Here is a 12726-nt window from a genome sequence, read left to right as displayed (position 1 = left end):
TCACCGTTCGTGAGTAATCTCATCGTAGGCTTGCTGGACGGTGATGGGTTGGATGAGATCTATCATGTAATTAAGTTAGTTTTGACGGGGATTGATCCCTAATATCTATCATGTAACTGAGTTAGTTTTGACGGAGATTGATCCCTAGTATCCACTATGTTCTGAGATTGGTGTTGCTACTACTTTGCCATGCTTAATGCTTGTCACTAGGGCCTGAGTGCCATGATTTCAGATCTGAACCTATTATGTTGTCGCCAATATATGTGTGTTCTTGATCCTATCTTGCAAGTTGTAGTCACCTACTATGTGTTATGACCCGGCAACCCCGGAGTGACAATAGCCGGAACCACTCCCAGAGATGACCATAGTATGAGGAGTTCATGTATTCACCAAGTGTTAATGCGTTGGTCTGGTTCTTTATTAAAAAGAGAACCTTAATATCCCGTAGTTTCCGTTAGGACCCCGCTGCCATGGGAGGGATGGACAATAGATGTCATGCAAGTTATTTTCCCTAAGCACGTATAACTACATACGGAATACATGCCTACATTACATTGACGAACTGGAGCTAGTTACTTATCTCTCCGTGTTATAACTATTACATGATGAATAGCATCCGGCATAATCATCCATCACCGATCCAATGCCTACGAGTTTTTCCTACTTGTCCTTGCTACATTACTTTGCTGCTACTACTGTCACTGCTGCTACTGTTACTCTGTTGCTACTGCTGTCACTTTGCTGCTACTGGTTACTGTTGCTACGGCTGCTATCACACTTCTTTGCTACTGATACTTTGCTGCAGATACTAAATCTTTTAGGTGTGGTTGAATTGAAAACTCAACTTCTAATACTTGAGAATATTCTTTGGCTTCCCCTTGTGTCGAATCAATAAATTTGGGTTGAATACTCTACCCTCGAAAACTGTTGCGATCCCCTATACTTGTGGGTTATCAAGACTATTTTCTGGTGCCGTTGTCGGGGAAGCACAATATATTCTCTCAGTCACTTGGGATTTACGTCTGCTGATCACTATGAGGAATCCGAGAGATCCAAAAACTAAAGTCTTGCCCTCAACTACGAGGACAAGTAAGGAACTGCCATCTAGCTCTGCACTTGATTCACCTTCAGTTATGAGTAAGTTTGCGACACCACCTCCTGCTAGAAATCTTGATATGTCGCATGTGCTTGATGATGCTACTTCTGCTGCCCATGATGCTTATGATGATGCTATGCTTGATACTGCTTTGCCACTTGGTGCATTCCTTGATGCACAAATTGCTAGAGTTGTTGCTAGATGTGATGATACTTCTGAAACTGCTGATACTATTGAAGTAGAACCTGCTATTTTGCCTGTTACAACTAGCTCTCCTAGATATGAATTGCCTGATATGCCTGAGCGTTATGTTATGGAGGGAGAGATAGCTGAGGACTTTCTTGCTTGTAAGGATAGCTATGATGTTGAGAATTTACTACGCAAGTGGAAAGAAAAATCTCTGAACGCTAGGATGAAATACGACCCGAAGTTTGCTACTTCGCCTATCTTTGTGACCGATAAGGATTATGAATTCTGTGTCGACCCTGAGTTAATCACTCTCGTCGAATCTGATCCTTTTCACGGTTATGAGTCTGAAACGGTTGTAGCCCATCTTACCAAACTGCACGATATAGCCACCCTATTCACGAGTGAGGAAAAGATTCGCCACTATTATATCCTTAAGTTGTTTCCTTTCTCGCTAAAGGATGATGCTAAGACTTGGTTCACTTCTCTTGCTCCTGGTTGTGTGTGTAGCCCCGAGGATATGATCTACTACTTCTCTGAAAAATATTTCCCTACCCATAAGAAGCAAGCTGCCTTGTAGGAAATATACAACTTTGCGCAAGTTGAACAAGAAAGTCTCCCACAAGCTTGCGGGAGGCTCGTCCAGCTACTGAATGATTTGCCTGATCACCCTATTGAGAAGAATGAAATACTTGATATCTTCTATAATGGACTTACCGACGCTTCTAAAGACCACCTAGATAGTTGTGCTGGTTTTGTTTTTAGGGAACGAACTGTAGAACAAGCTGAGATCCTATTGAATAACATCTTGTGCAATGAGAATGCTTGGACTATTCCCGAACCACCTCCGAAGCCAACTCCTAAGAAAAGAGGTATTCTATTCCTCAGTCCTGAAGATATGCAAGAAGCTAAGAAATCTATGAAAGAGAAAGGCATTAAATCTGAAGATCTCAAAAACCTACCACCTATTGAAGAGATCCATGGTCTCGATAACCCAATACAGGTAGTAGAAGTAAATTCTCTGCGTAGATTCAATGAGAGTGATAATCCTTTTGATAAACCTGCTAGCTTATGCCTGGATGAATTTGATAACTTTGTTGACAAACAAGAAAGTTTCAATGATTATGGTAGCACACAATTGGAACATAATGCTCGTATGCTTAGTCATTTAAGTGCTTGTGTGGACAGAAACGTCAATGATCTTAAGCTTTTGAGTAAACATGCCTCTATGGTTACTACTCAGGTAGAACAAGTACTTAAATCTCAGAATGACTTGCTCAATGAGTTGAATGACAATTATGTTAGAGTCATCACTAGATGCGGTAGAATGACTCAGGAACCTTTGTATCCTGAGGTTCATCCTAAGAGAGTTGAACAAGATTCTCAAGGAGTCAGCACTGATGCACCTAGTTCATCCAATAACCATGACCTGATACACTCTTCGGCCAATAACCAATAGCGCGACCTGGATGCCTATATTCGCTCCTACATATTCTAGAAAATCTTTATCGGTCGAACCACGATGTCAAGGATTCAATCAAACCCGTATACTAATCCCTTTGACCATCGGTATGTTACTTGCGCGAGAATCGATCATCAATTCTCCATACTCATTTCAATCTCCTTACCGGGAAGTCTCTTTACTCATTCCATAATACAAGATCTCTTGACTAACTTCTTATTCACATCGCTTGCAAGCTCATTGTGATGTTGTATTATCGAGTGGGCCCTAGATATACCTCTCCATCATACGAAGTGACAAATCCCACTATTGATTCATGCCAACCCAACAGACACCTTCGGAGTAACCTGTAGAGCACCTTTATAGTCACCCAGTTACTTGGTGACGTTTGTTACACGCAAGGCACTCCTCCGGTGCCCGGAAATTGCATGATCTCATGGTCATAGAAACAGATACTTGACATGCAGAAAACAATAGCAATAAACTCACATGATCACATGCTACGTTCATAGTTTGGGTCTTGTACATCACATCATTCTCCTAATGATGCGATCCCGTTATCAAATGACAACTCATGTCTATGGTCAGGAAACCTTGACCATCTTTGATCAACGAGCTAGTCCTTTAGAGGCTCACTAGGGACAGTGTGTTGTCTATGTACCCACACATGTATTTGAGTTTCCAATCAATACAATTATAGCATGGATAATAAACAATTACCATGAACAAGGAAATATAATAATAAGTAATTTATTATTGCCTCTAGGGCATATTTCCAACATTAATATGAGATACTCCAACCTTAGAGTTATGATTGAGAGGGAATTTGGAGATCTGAATAATAGGTTTAAGATCCTGAATCACAAGTAAATGGTTAATCTTGTTCTTGCATGTTGCATCCTTAATAACTGGATCTTCCATGTTTCATCCTTCATAACTGGATCTTGCGATGGGGTTGAGATTAACTTGTGACGGACAAGGAAGATGTGGCGCCAAATGATGTTGTTAGCTCTGACCATGGTGTGGAGGCATTTGAGAACATAGTGTGGAAGAACAAAATGATGGAGTGAGCTCAAGCAATTTGGGACAACACAAGTCACACAAGGATCTGAAGAAGAGGAAGAAGAGGCAGCATCACAAGAGAATAAGAAGAAGTAGGAGAAGAATAAGAAGAAAAAGGATAAGCACATGATGAGGACGGACGTCCACCTAGTTAGCATCGTTGAACTTTCCCCTATTCGACCGTATAGCTCTTAATTTATACCGCTATTCGTTATTAGCTAGGATAATTTGCCATTTATTTCCTAGCTAGGACTGAGACGATGTCGAACCTTTTCACCACTAGTGATAAGTCGTGATCACACCATATGTTGTGTGCAACCAAACAACATGTAGTTTGTCCAACAATTGCGATACACACAGCCAAACACCATGGTAAAAGTTGCATCCCTAATGCAAGTAGCCTGAATACAATCAACCAATCAACATGTAAATGTTGTTTTTTGCGTGCATTAGCTTAAACAGGCCCTACTTAGGCAAATATGCAAAATGCCCAAAAATAGAGATGTCGGCCAAATATGTCCTATATTACAAAGGACTAGAGTATTTAATGGAAAACTTCTATTTTGGGTGGAAAATATACTGAACATTATAGGAACCTTCCTTAGGAAGAGATGGACCCCTCAAAACGAACCATGCTTCATAATACATTTCTAGAAGCAAAGAAAACCTTTGGTACAAAGCGCGTCCACTCATACTAGTGGTCGTACCAGGTGCTTCTACCTCCACCCAATCAACTTTTAATCCGCGTAATTCCATGTGGCATAAGATGGACACACAGGGTCTAGGAGAGAAACCAGTACCAAAAATGTGTGCACCGAAAGGGGTCCAAGGGGATTGGCAAGAGGACATCCACGGAAATAACTTGAGCATGGATGCCAAGACTTTGAGATCCACCACCTTCATCCTCATCTGCGCCATCATCGTCTAATCTCACACCCGTCTAGTTATGATCCCCGGACTCATTCATTACTACCACAAACTTGGATTTGTATGTGAATCAATTTAATCATTCATCTGTGATTTATATGGTTATCTCATTTATGTCTTGGGTCCTCATGTCTAAGTAATTCGTTGGTTCTTAGGGATATGAAGAGCCCCTAGTTTACCATATGATTGGAATGTGGTAATATATTTTATATATGTGATATTGTTGTGATGATATTCTTCGGGATGTTATGCAAACATCAACTGCACAACATTTACCCTAAAGGGTCGTGAATGATGTCAATGAAAAAAGCTACCTCTCTCACTAGTCGATCTCTAGTAAGGGAATACTAGAGACCAACATGCTTTATGCCACATCCATGGGGAGACCCTTAATCATCATCATGTTACGGTGTCAGGTGTCAACTACGGAGGGATGGTGGTGGTTCGCATGGTATGAAACTAAGACATTCGTATCTTATCATTTTATTTACTCTCACATAAACATATATCATGACGATTGACGTTACACATTCACTATCATCATACAATAGCGGGGAATCTAGAACCTTGAGAACACCTTTATGTGAACGATTTGAATGGATTTTCTGTTGAATTGATTGCAAGAAATTGTATTCATATCGTGTTTCTAGTTGCCTTGTATATTTACCCATGACAAATAATGAAGATCATTGCCTATGTGCTTTGTTATCCAGCCAGGACAACCCAATGACTGGGTCTATAGCTAATCTGATCGCACCCTCGGCAACAAACCTACACCGTCGGAACTATGCAACCCCACCCAACCTGCCAACCAGCCAGGCCACAACGTTCAAAGGTCGGGCAGAGATTCCAAAATATGCCGACTAAACCAGAAAGTTGAGGAATCTATGGGCAATACGTATAGAGGCGTTCTATTTTATGAATGTTGCAAAGACGGCTCACACCTAGGGAGCGAAACAACTTATTAAACATATTTTACGAATGATCCATAATGGGACTAAAAACATATGCAACATAGAACTATTCAAAATTTATTTTCTGTGAATTATTTACAACTAATTATATTCGTACTATGTTTGTATTTAAATTGTATATTTACTAATGATAGAAACGGCTGAAGCGTAGAAAGACCGGGCAGATAACCCAAAGCACACCATTTGAAAAGCTCCACCGTCTAACGTTCGGGCAGACATGTCAAAGTAATGCATCCGGGCATAACAGATATCTGAATAAAATTATGGAGCAATGGTATCAACTTTTGGTTATAGATGGAAGATTGGGAAAGGAGGCAATATCAGGTTTTGGAAGGACACTTGGTTTGGTACTTCCCCATTAGTTGTGCAATTTTGGCATGTTTACAATCTGCAATGAACGAGAAAAATGTACCATTGATGTGTGTGATGAAACCACCCTCAAACTTTCCTTTAGGAGAAATTTTAGTGATAAGCTTATGGCGCAATGGTATCAACTGGTAGAAATTGCTGGTAGCATTGAATTTAGACCGTGACTCCCTTCTTTGGCAATTGGAAAACAAGGGGTGTACTCAGCCAGCTCACTTTATCATGTGATTAACTTTAGGGGTGTACAACCAGTATTTGTTCCTCTTTTGTGGAAAGTTCATGTAACCCCTAAGATTCATGTGTTCATTTCGTTGTTTTTCCATGATAAGCTAATGACTAAATATAATGTGAGGAAAAGACACATTATCAAGCCCCTTGACTATGTTTTTGCGGAGAAGAGGAAACAAATTATCACATGTTCTTTGATGGTGTGATATCTAGAAGTGTGTGGTCTTTTATTAATAATCCCTTCTCATCTTGCATTGTGTCTGGATTTGAATCATTAGCTAGGTTTTGGTTTCAAATAAAAAACTCTGCTTTGAACATCATTACTTCAGCTATCCTTTGGTGTTTGTGGAGAACTAGGAACTCTATGATTTGTAATAACACCATTTGGATATATATTACTCAGGTGTGGTGACTGATCCTGAGAACCCTCGAATTCTGGGCGGTTCTTTCTCTAGAACAAAGCATGCATACTAAGGCTGGAGGAATTCCTGAACTCCCTGACAAGCCTCATTCAACAGTCGATGCAGATCTTGAGTGGGTGATAACAAGGGGGCTCACAAAGGGGGTGGTTGTTGAACCCTAGAGTTCTTTCAAGATCTCAGATGAGGAAGATAACTTCAAATCTCTGATCAAGAAAAGTTGCTCGAGAGGCAAAGGTGCAACTAGTCCGGTGTCCACCTAGACCGTCTGCTGGTCTTCACAAGCTTCTATGGAGCCGACGCTGAAGTTCGGGAAGGCTGGCGAGATGATCACCATATGATGCAAGCTAGTTTGATCTTTACCTTTTGCTCTCGAGCCTACAAGCCAAATTATCGTAGAATTGTAATTTACTTTTCAGTTCCGTTTGGCTGACCTACTCCTCTTAGTTCCCTCATTGTATGTGACTGATTTGGTTTCATTCTCGTAATGGAGCCGGGGAGAAGCCCCCGTGTTCGTCTAGAAAAAACACTAACATTTTTTTTGAAACAAAGCCAAAAGACTTGCCTCATTCATTAATTAAGAAGGAGAGTTTAGGGGAGAACAGACGTTTGAAGGCCGAGCTCCCATGAAGCTCGAAATTTTTGAAAAATTCAAATTTCAAACTTTTCGGTTTCAAAGAAATCTTAAAAATATGTGCAAGTAAACGAGGATGTTATGTGTGTGTCAATTTTAGAATGAAATACCTTGAAATACGATCTGCATAAGAAAGACAAATTCATGGCTTGGAACGATGAATAGTAACATGCGTTAAAAAGTCTTAGATTTGACTTTTTTTGTACGGGCCTTATTTGAACTTATTTTTTCTGAAAACTTACACACATGTGTCTTACGCCCTCTCACTTATCTTTGTATTTTTTTCAGAATTTTTTGAAATATAAAAAATAGTAATTTTCATGAATTTATGATTTTAAATTTAAAAGCCACCCTGGAGGCTGAGCTCCAAAAGCAATTTCGGAGTTTATTTACAACATAGCCCATGAAAAAAAAACATCAACATTAATGAAGCAGCGGTTTAGAACTTACAGAGATCGGGCACACAGTCCTGAAGGGACAAAATGTTGTGCACGAATACCTCAAATAATGCATCCGGGGATAGAAAATGTGGAATAGATCAGATCATATCTAGAATTTAAAATGTGCTGTCAAAGCCTGAAAGGGCATTAGACAATTGCCGCAATGGACGTGTCCATCTAGCGCATTCGGCAGGCCAGAAATTCGCATTTCCTTTGTTCTCCTTTACCTCAAATGCAAAAAAGAGATGCGTATAACCGATGCCATGCGTTAACAATAGCATGCCTGGTCTTAATCAGTACGTGTGCAAATCTATTTGCCTGGGCTTCAACTGTAAAAGCCTAGCCAAGTTAATAATTTCCGGTTTGTCTCCGCCTTTTCCCCAAGTGCAGACAGAGATTCTTGCCAGCTTGTTCGTCGAATTTACTTGCTTAGACGTGATGTTAGTCGTTAGATTTGAACTGTGTGATAATAAATATAAAGGCTCTGGCTCAGCTAGGTTTATTCTTGGCGAATAAAGTTCGCGCCACAGCCGAGGACCATTTAAATTTCCCTGCATGAAAACGACCGCAATTATACATGCATGACGCCGGCCGGCCGCGGTTTTTGCTTGGGGGTTGGGACGAGACGAGCAACAGCGGAGGGAGAAGATTCACAAGGGGTAGACGGACGGATTCGGTACGTGTGCGACTGTACCAGACAGACACTCTCGTCCTGAGAAGCAACGCACCTGGGCCTCAGGCTCTCGCCCGCACATTCCACTCTTGACAGGCAAGTTAGCGGAGGGAATGTACCGACGAGACGTCGGCACGCAGCGCTCGTCCTTTGGGATGCCCTGCTCCTCTCGTACCTGTGACCACCCCACCAACTCGAAGGAAAGGGAAGGCAATGGAAGAAAAACGCCGGGCGGCCGGAGAGGGGAGGGGAGGACGACGACCCCTCCCTCCCTCCTCCGCCACCAACTCCGCAATTCCGCACGGAAAAGACCATGGAAAAGCGGCGATCGTCGGTCCATCCCGCATCTTACTGCCGCTTAATTTTCCACCGGGCAGCGCGCGCCTACCTGTCCCGGCGTGATACGCTACGAACTCACGCGCCTCGAATATCTTCCGTCTCCGGAGGCCAGCTTTTCTAGGTTCCTCCCATAAACTAACTGCAAGATTGGTGAATCTTTCTTTGTTTATGCACGCACACATAGAGCTAGCTAGTCACGGAGTCCACAGGCACGAATTGAATGATACGGATGGGCTCTCGTGAGAACCAGCTGTGTGTGGCGTATCGTATCTAATCCATGGCTCCATGCATGTATAGGAATAACGCCACCAATATCAATATACAACTAGCAAAGCGATATTTCTCTCCATAATATGGTAGCCAACGGTGTGGAGCCGAGCGAGCATGGTGATGGTGGTGGTGGTGGTCATTTTTACGACTACAGTTGTGCGCAAGTGGGCGCAGCCTCTCGCAACTCAACTATTCGGATTCCATTTGCCTGCCTATAAATTCCCCGAGCCGCGAGCACTGCAGATGCCAAGCCAGCCAACCTGCTAACCAAGCTAAGCAAAGCCAAGCTAAGCTAAGCAGCTTGGAGAGGAGACCAGCAGCAGACACTGTCTGAAACCCAAAGGTAATTAAGTTGTTCTCAATCTGCTTGGTCTGGCTCTGAAGTGAAATGGGCGGTGTGCATATTGCTAGTTTTGCAAATAGCATTGTCTGTCTGTCCCCATGGGTGGCTTTGTGCTCTGCATTCGTCCAATTAGTCTGTGTTTATCCACTTCTCCTGCATCTGTTCAATCAAGAACCTTCCATATCTGAAACGAAGGGCTTTTCGCACATGGAAATGCCTGTTAACAAAGTGGGCATGCTTTCAAGGACTGCACCCATTTGTCCATTCAGACATGGGAATGTCTTTCCCTAATAGCAAGGACAAAATCTTGCTTAGAAAAAGCATGGATATGTCTCTGAGCATAGTGGGAGGCGTGCCTTGAGTTGCGAGCATGCCTGCATAGGAGTCCTAGTAGAGTAGAGACAGGGGTACCAATTGAGCACAAAAGGTGTCGGTTGACTCAGGTTTTCGGCCACTTGTTGGCGAGGGAACATGCCGCATAAATCCATTTCTTCCATTTTTTTCTCTTTTTATATTTTATGAAAAGGAAGACATGGCAGGGAAAAGTTTTCACCAGTAGTTTTGCTGCTTACTGCTTGCAGCACCTTTTCTCTCGCCGCACTTTCGCTTGGTTTCACCTGGGGGTCAAATCTAGGGCCATGCATGATATGATAACAGCGAATCACAGACCATCCATCTACACAAAGCTTGACAGTATTGTACTTTATCTGAACCTGGCCTCTCAATCAGTCACACCAAACCCTGCCAAAAAGGAGATCTCAGTTAGACATATCACGCATCCCACTCGGAAAAACAAGTTGCACATATCACGCTCTGTTTGCACAAAGCGGCCTAAACAGATGCCTCAAGAATATTTACACCTACCGTGGGCAGGAGCAGGGTATATATAATTTGTGCAAAATGAGGATGTACGCAATTAACCAGAGTTCTGACCGTGTATATATGTACATGACCACAGGAAGAAGGCATTAATTCTTGAGACTTGAGAGCCAGTCCACTATCACCAGTAACCGAGCCGACAATGGCTTCCTCTTTGCTCCACTGCTCCGACAAGCTCCCGTTCATGGACGTGGAGACCATCCTCCACATGAAAGAAGGCCTCGACGAGACGAGCTACGCGCAGAACTCGTCGCTCCAGAAAAGGGGCATGGACACTCTCAAGAGCCTCATCATCAACTCGGCAACGGACGTGTACATCTCCCAGATGCCGGAGAGGTTCACCGTGGCGGACCTCGGCTGCTCCTCGGGCCCCAACGCGCTCTGCCTGGTGGAAGACATCATCGGGGGCATCGGCAAGGTCTGCTGCCGGTCGTCGCAACCGCCGCCGGAATTCTCGGTGCTCCTCAACGACCTCCCGACCAACGACTTCAACACCATCTTCTTCAGCCTGCCGGAGTTCACCCACAGGCTCAAGTCCGCCGCCAAGTCCGACGAGTGGGGCCGGCCGATGGTGTTCCTCTCCGGCGTGCCCGGGTCCTTCTACGGGAGGCTGTTCCCGAGGACCAGCGTGCACTTCATCTGCTCCTGCTCCAGCCTGCACTGGCTCTCTCAGGTATTAATTGTGCTTGCCTCACACTGTTACATTGCCTGTTCTTGTCACAGCAATCTCAAATCGCTCAGGCTAGCTAACCTGTGTCTTGGTGACGGCAATTTCAGGTCCCGCCGGGGCTATTTGACGAGGCGAAGACGCCGATCAACAAGGGGAAGATGTACATATCAAGCACGAGCCCTCCCGCCGTGTCAATAGCCTACCGGCGGCAGTTCCAGAGGGACTTCAGCCTGTTCCTCAAGTCGCGCGCCGCCGAGGTGTTCCCCGGCGGCCGGATGGTGCTGGCCATGCTCGGCAGGCAGACGGACGAGTGCGTGGACCGGAGGACGACCTTCCTGTGGGAGCTCCTCTCAGAGTCCTTCGCGGCGCTCGTGTCGCAGGGGCTGGTGGAGCAGGACAAGGTGGACGCCTACAACGTGCCCTTCTACGCGCCGTCGCTGCAGGAGATCGAGGTGGAGGTGCGGCTGGAGGGGTCCTTCAGCCTCGACTACGTGCAGACGTACGAGATCAACCTGAGCAGCAGCGGCGACGCCAAGGAGGACGGAAGGACGGTGTCCATGGCGATCAGGGCCATCCAGGAGTCCATGCTCAGCCACCACTTCGGCCCGGACATCGTCGACGCGCTGTTCCACAAGTACACGCAGCTCGTCACCGAGTCCATGGAGAGGGAAGAGGTCAAGAGTGTCCAGATAGGGGTAGTCCTCACCAGGTTGTGACTCGGGTCTACTGACTGTATTCTTTTTAGCAATTTAGCTTGACTCTGTTCTGTTGTCGTATTGTTTAGTGGTGCCTAGTAATTGGCAGCAAGTGAGATTTATCATGGGAAAGTGTTTAACATACCACACACCGCCGGCCGTAATGTTTCATACTTGAACCATGCTTGAATTATACCCGTTCATTTATCTTTCAAAACCATACTTGAACCATACCCATTTAACGTCATTTTTAGCCCAACCAAAACAGAACCCATTATTTTTTCCACCCAAACCAATTTAAACTCAATACATAACCATGGGTTTAAACCCAATACATAACTATGGGTTTGCTTTAATGTATATATATGATTGCACAAATTTACATATTAAGAAGCAAATGAGATAGAAAATGCATAAATGCATCTACAATAGTTTGGAAACAAAGTTATCTTTAAGATACAGTCAGCCCACAACAAGAGGCAAAAAGAACATGCCCATGACTAAAAAGCTCACTAACAAGTGTATTAAACCAAATTGCTTAACGAAAGCACAAGCAAACATTTCCAATTTTCATTGGTGTTTCCCCGTAATACATAATTACATAGTGCATTACAGCATGTACGCGGATCAAAGATATTCGTTCTTGGTTGTTGTTGATTATTGCATATAACCAATGCCTAAAAACCGGTTTGGACCCATAGTTTACAACCGTTAATAACCAAACCGTTTGAACCCATAACCAACTATATCCAAACTGGTTTCTCCACATAACCAAACCAAAACCAAACTAAAAAAATCTCAGCCCAATAAAACCTGAACCAATCAAACCCAAAGTAAGAACCAAACCGTTACACCCAGTTTTTTAATAACCATTCTCAGATTTAGCCGTCTCCACGCGTGCATCATTCGTCTCTCTTTTTTCAAAAAGACCAAATTTACTATACCACGCACCCGTCGCCTCCACGCAACCATTACAAGAGTTCACTGAAAATACAAAACATTTGAAATATAATAAAAAATACATCAAGATTTATAGACCATCAAACAAACATTACTATTACTC

At 43.5% G+C, this 12726-nt stretch overlaps 1 protein-coding gene across 2 annotated transcripts; it reads left to right on the top strand.

The window, feature by feature from the left end:
• The first annotated feature begins 9215 nt into the window (after nt 1-9215).
• Nucleotides 9216-11812, top strand: LOC123440140 (probable methyltransferase TCM_000336). 2 transcript variants are annotated; one of them, XM_045116712.1, is made up of 3 exons: nt 9216-9419; nt 10378-10971; nt 11076-11812. In XM_045116712.1, the coding sequence occupies exons 2-3, from the start codon at nt 10441-10443 to the stop codon at nt 11682-11684; spliced, it is 1140 nt and encodes a 379-aa protein (XP_044972647.1). In that variant the 5' UTR covers nt 9216-9419; nt 10378-10440; the 3' UTR covers nt 11685-11812. The 2 variants fall into 2 exon arrangements, with proteins under 2 accessions (XP_044972647.1, XP_044972648.1); XM_045116713.1 differs by lacking the exon at nt 9216-9419 and having other exon boundaries at nt 9934-10971.
• Nucleotides 11813-12726: the final 914 nt, after the last annotated feature.

This window comes from Hordeum vulgare, chromosome 3H (assembly GCF_904849725.1).
Source record: "Hordeum vulgare subsp. vulgare chromosome 3H, MorexV3_pseudomolecules_assembly, whole genome shotgun sequence".
Classification (NCBI taxonomy): Eukaryota; Viridiplantae; Streptophyta; class Magnoliopsida; order Poales; family Poaceae; genus Hordeum; species Hordeum vulgare.
The sequence above is the reverse complement of the archived record's forward strand: the minus strand, read 5'-3'. Positions and strand labels throughout refer to the sequence as shown.

Bases quoted from the DNA above. Each gene is read 5' to 3' on its own strand.
- LOC123440140 (XM_045116712.1), top strand. From the start codon at position 10,441: ATGGCTTCCTCTTTGCTCCACTGCTCCGACAAGCTCCCGTTCATGGAC. The intron at 10,972-11,075 runs GTATTAATTGTG...CGGCAATTTCAG, and splicing joins GCCTGCACTGGCTCTCTCAG to GTCCCGCCGGGGCTATTTGA.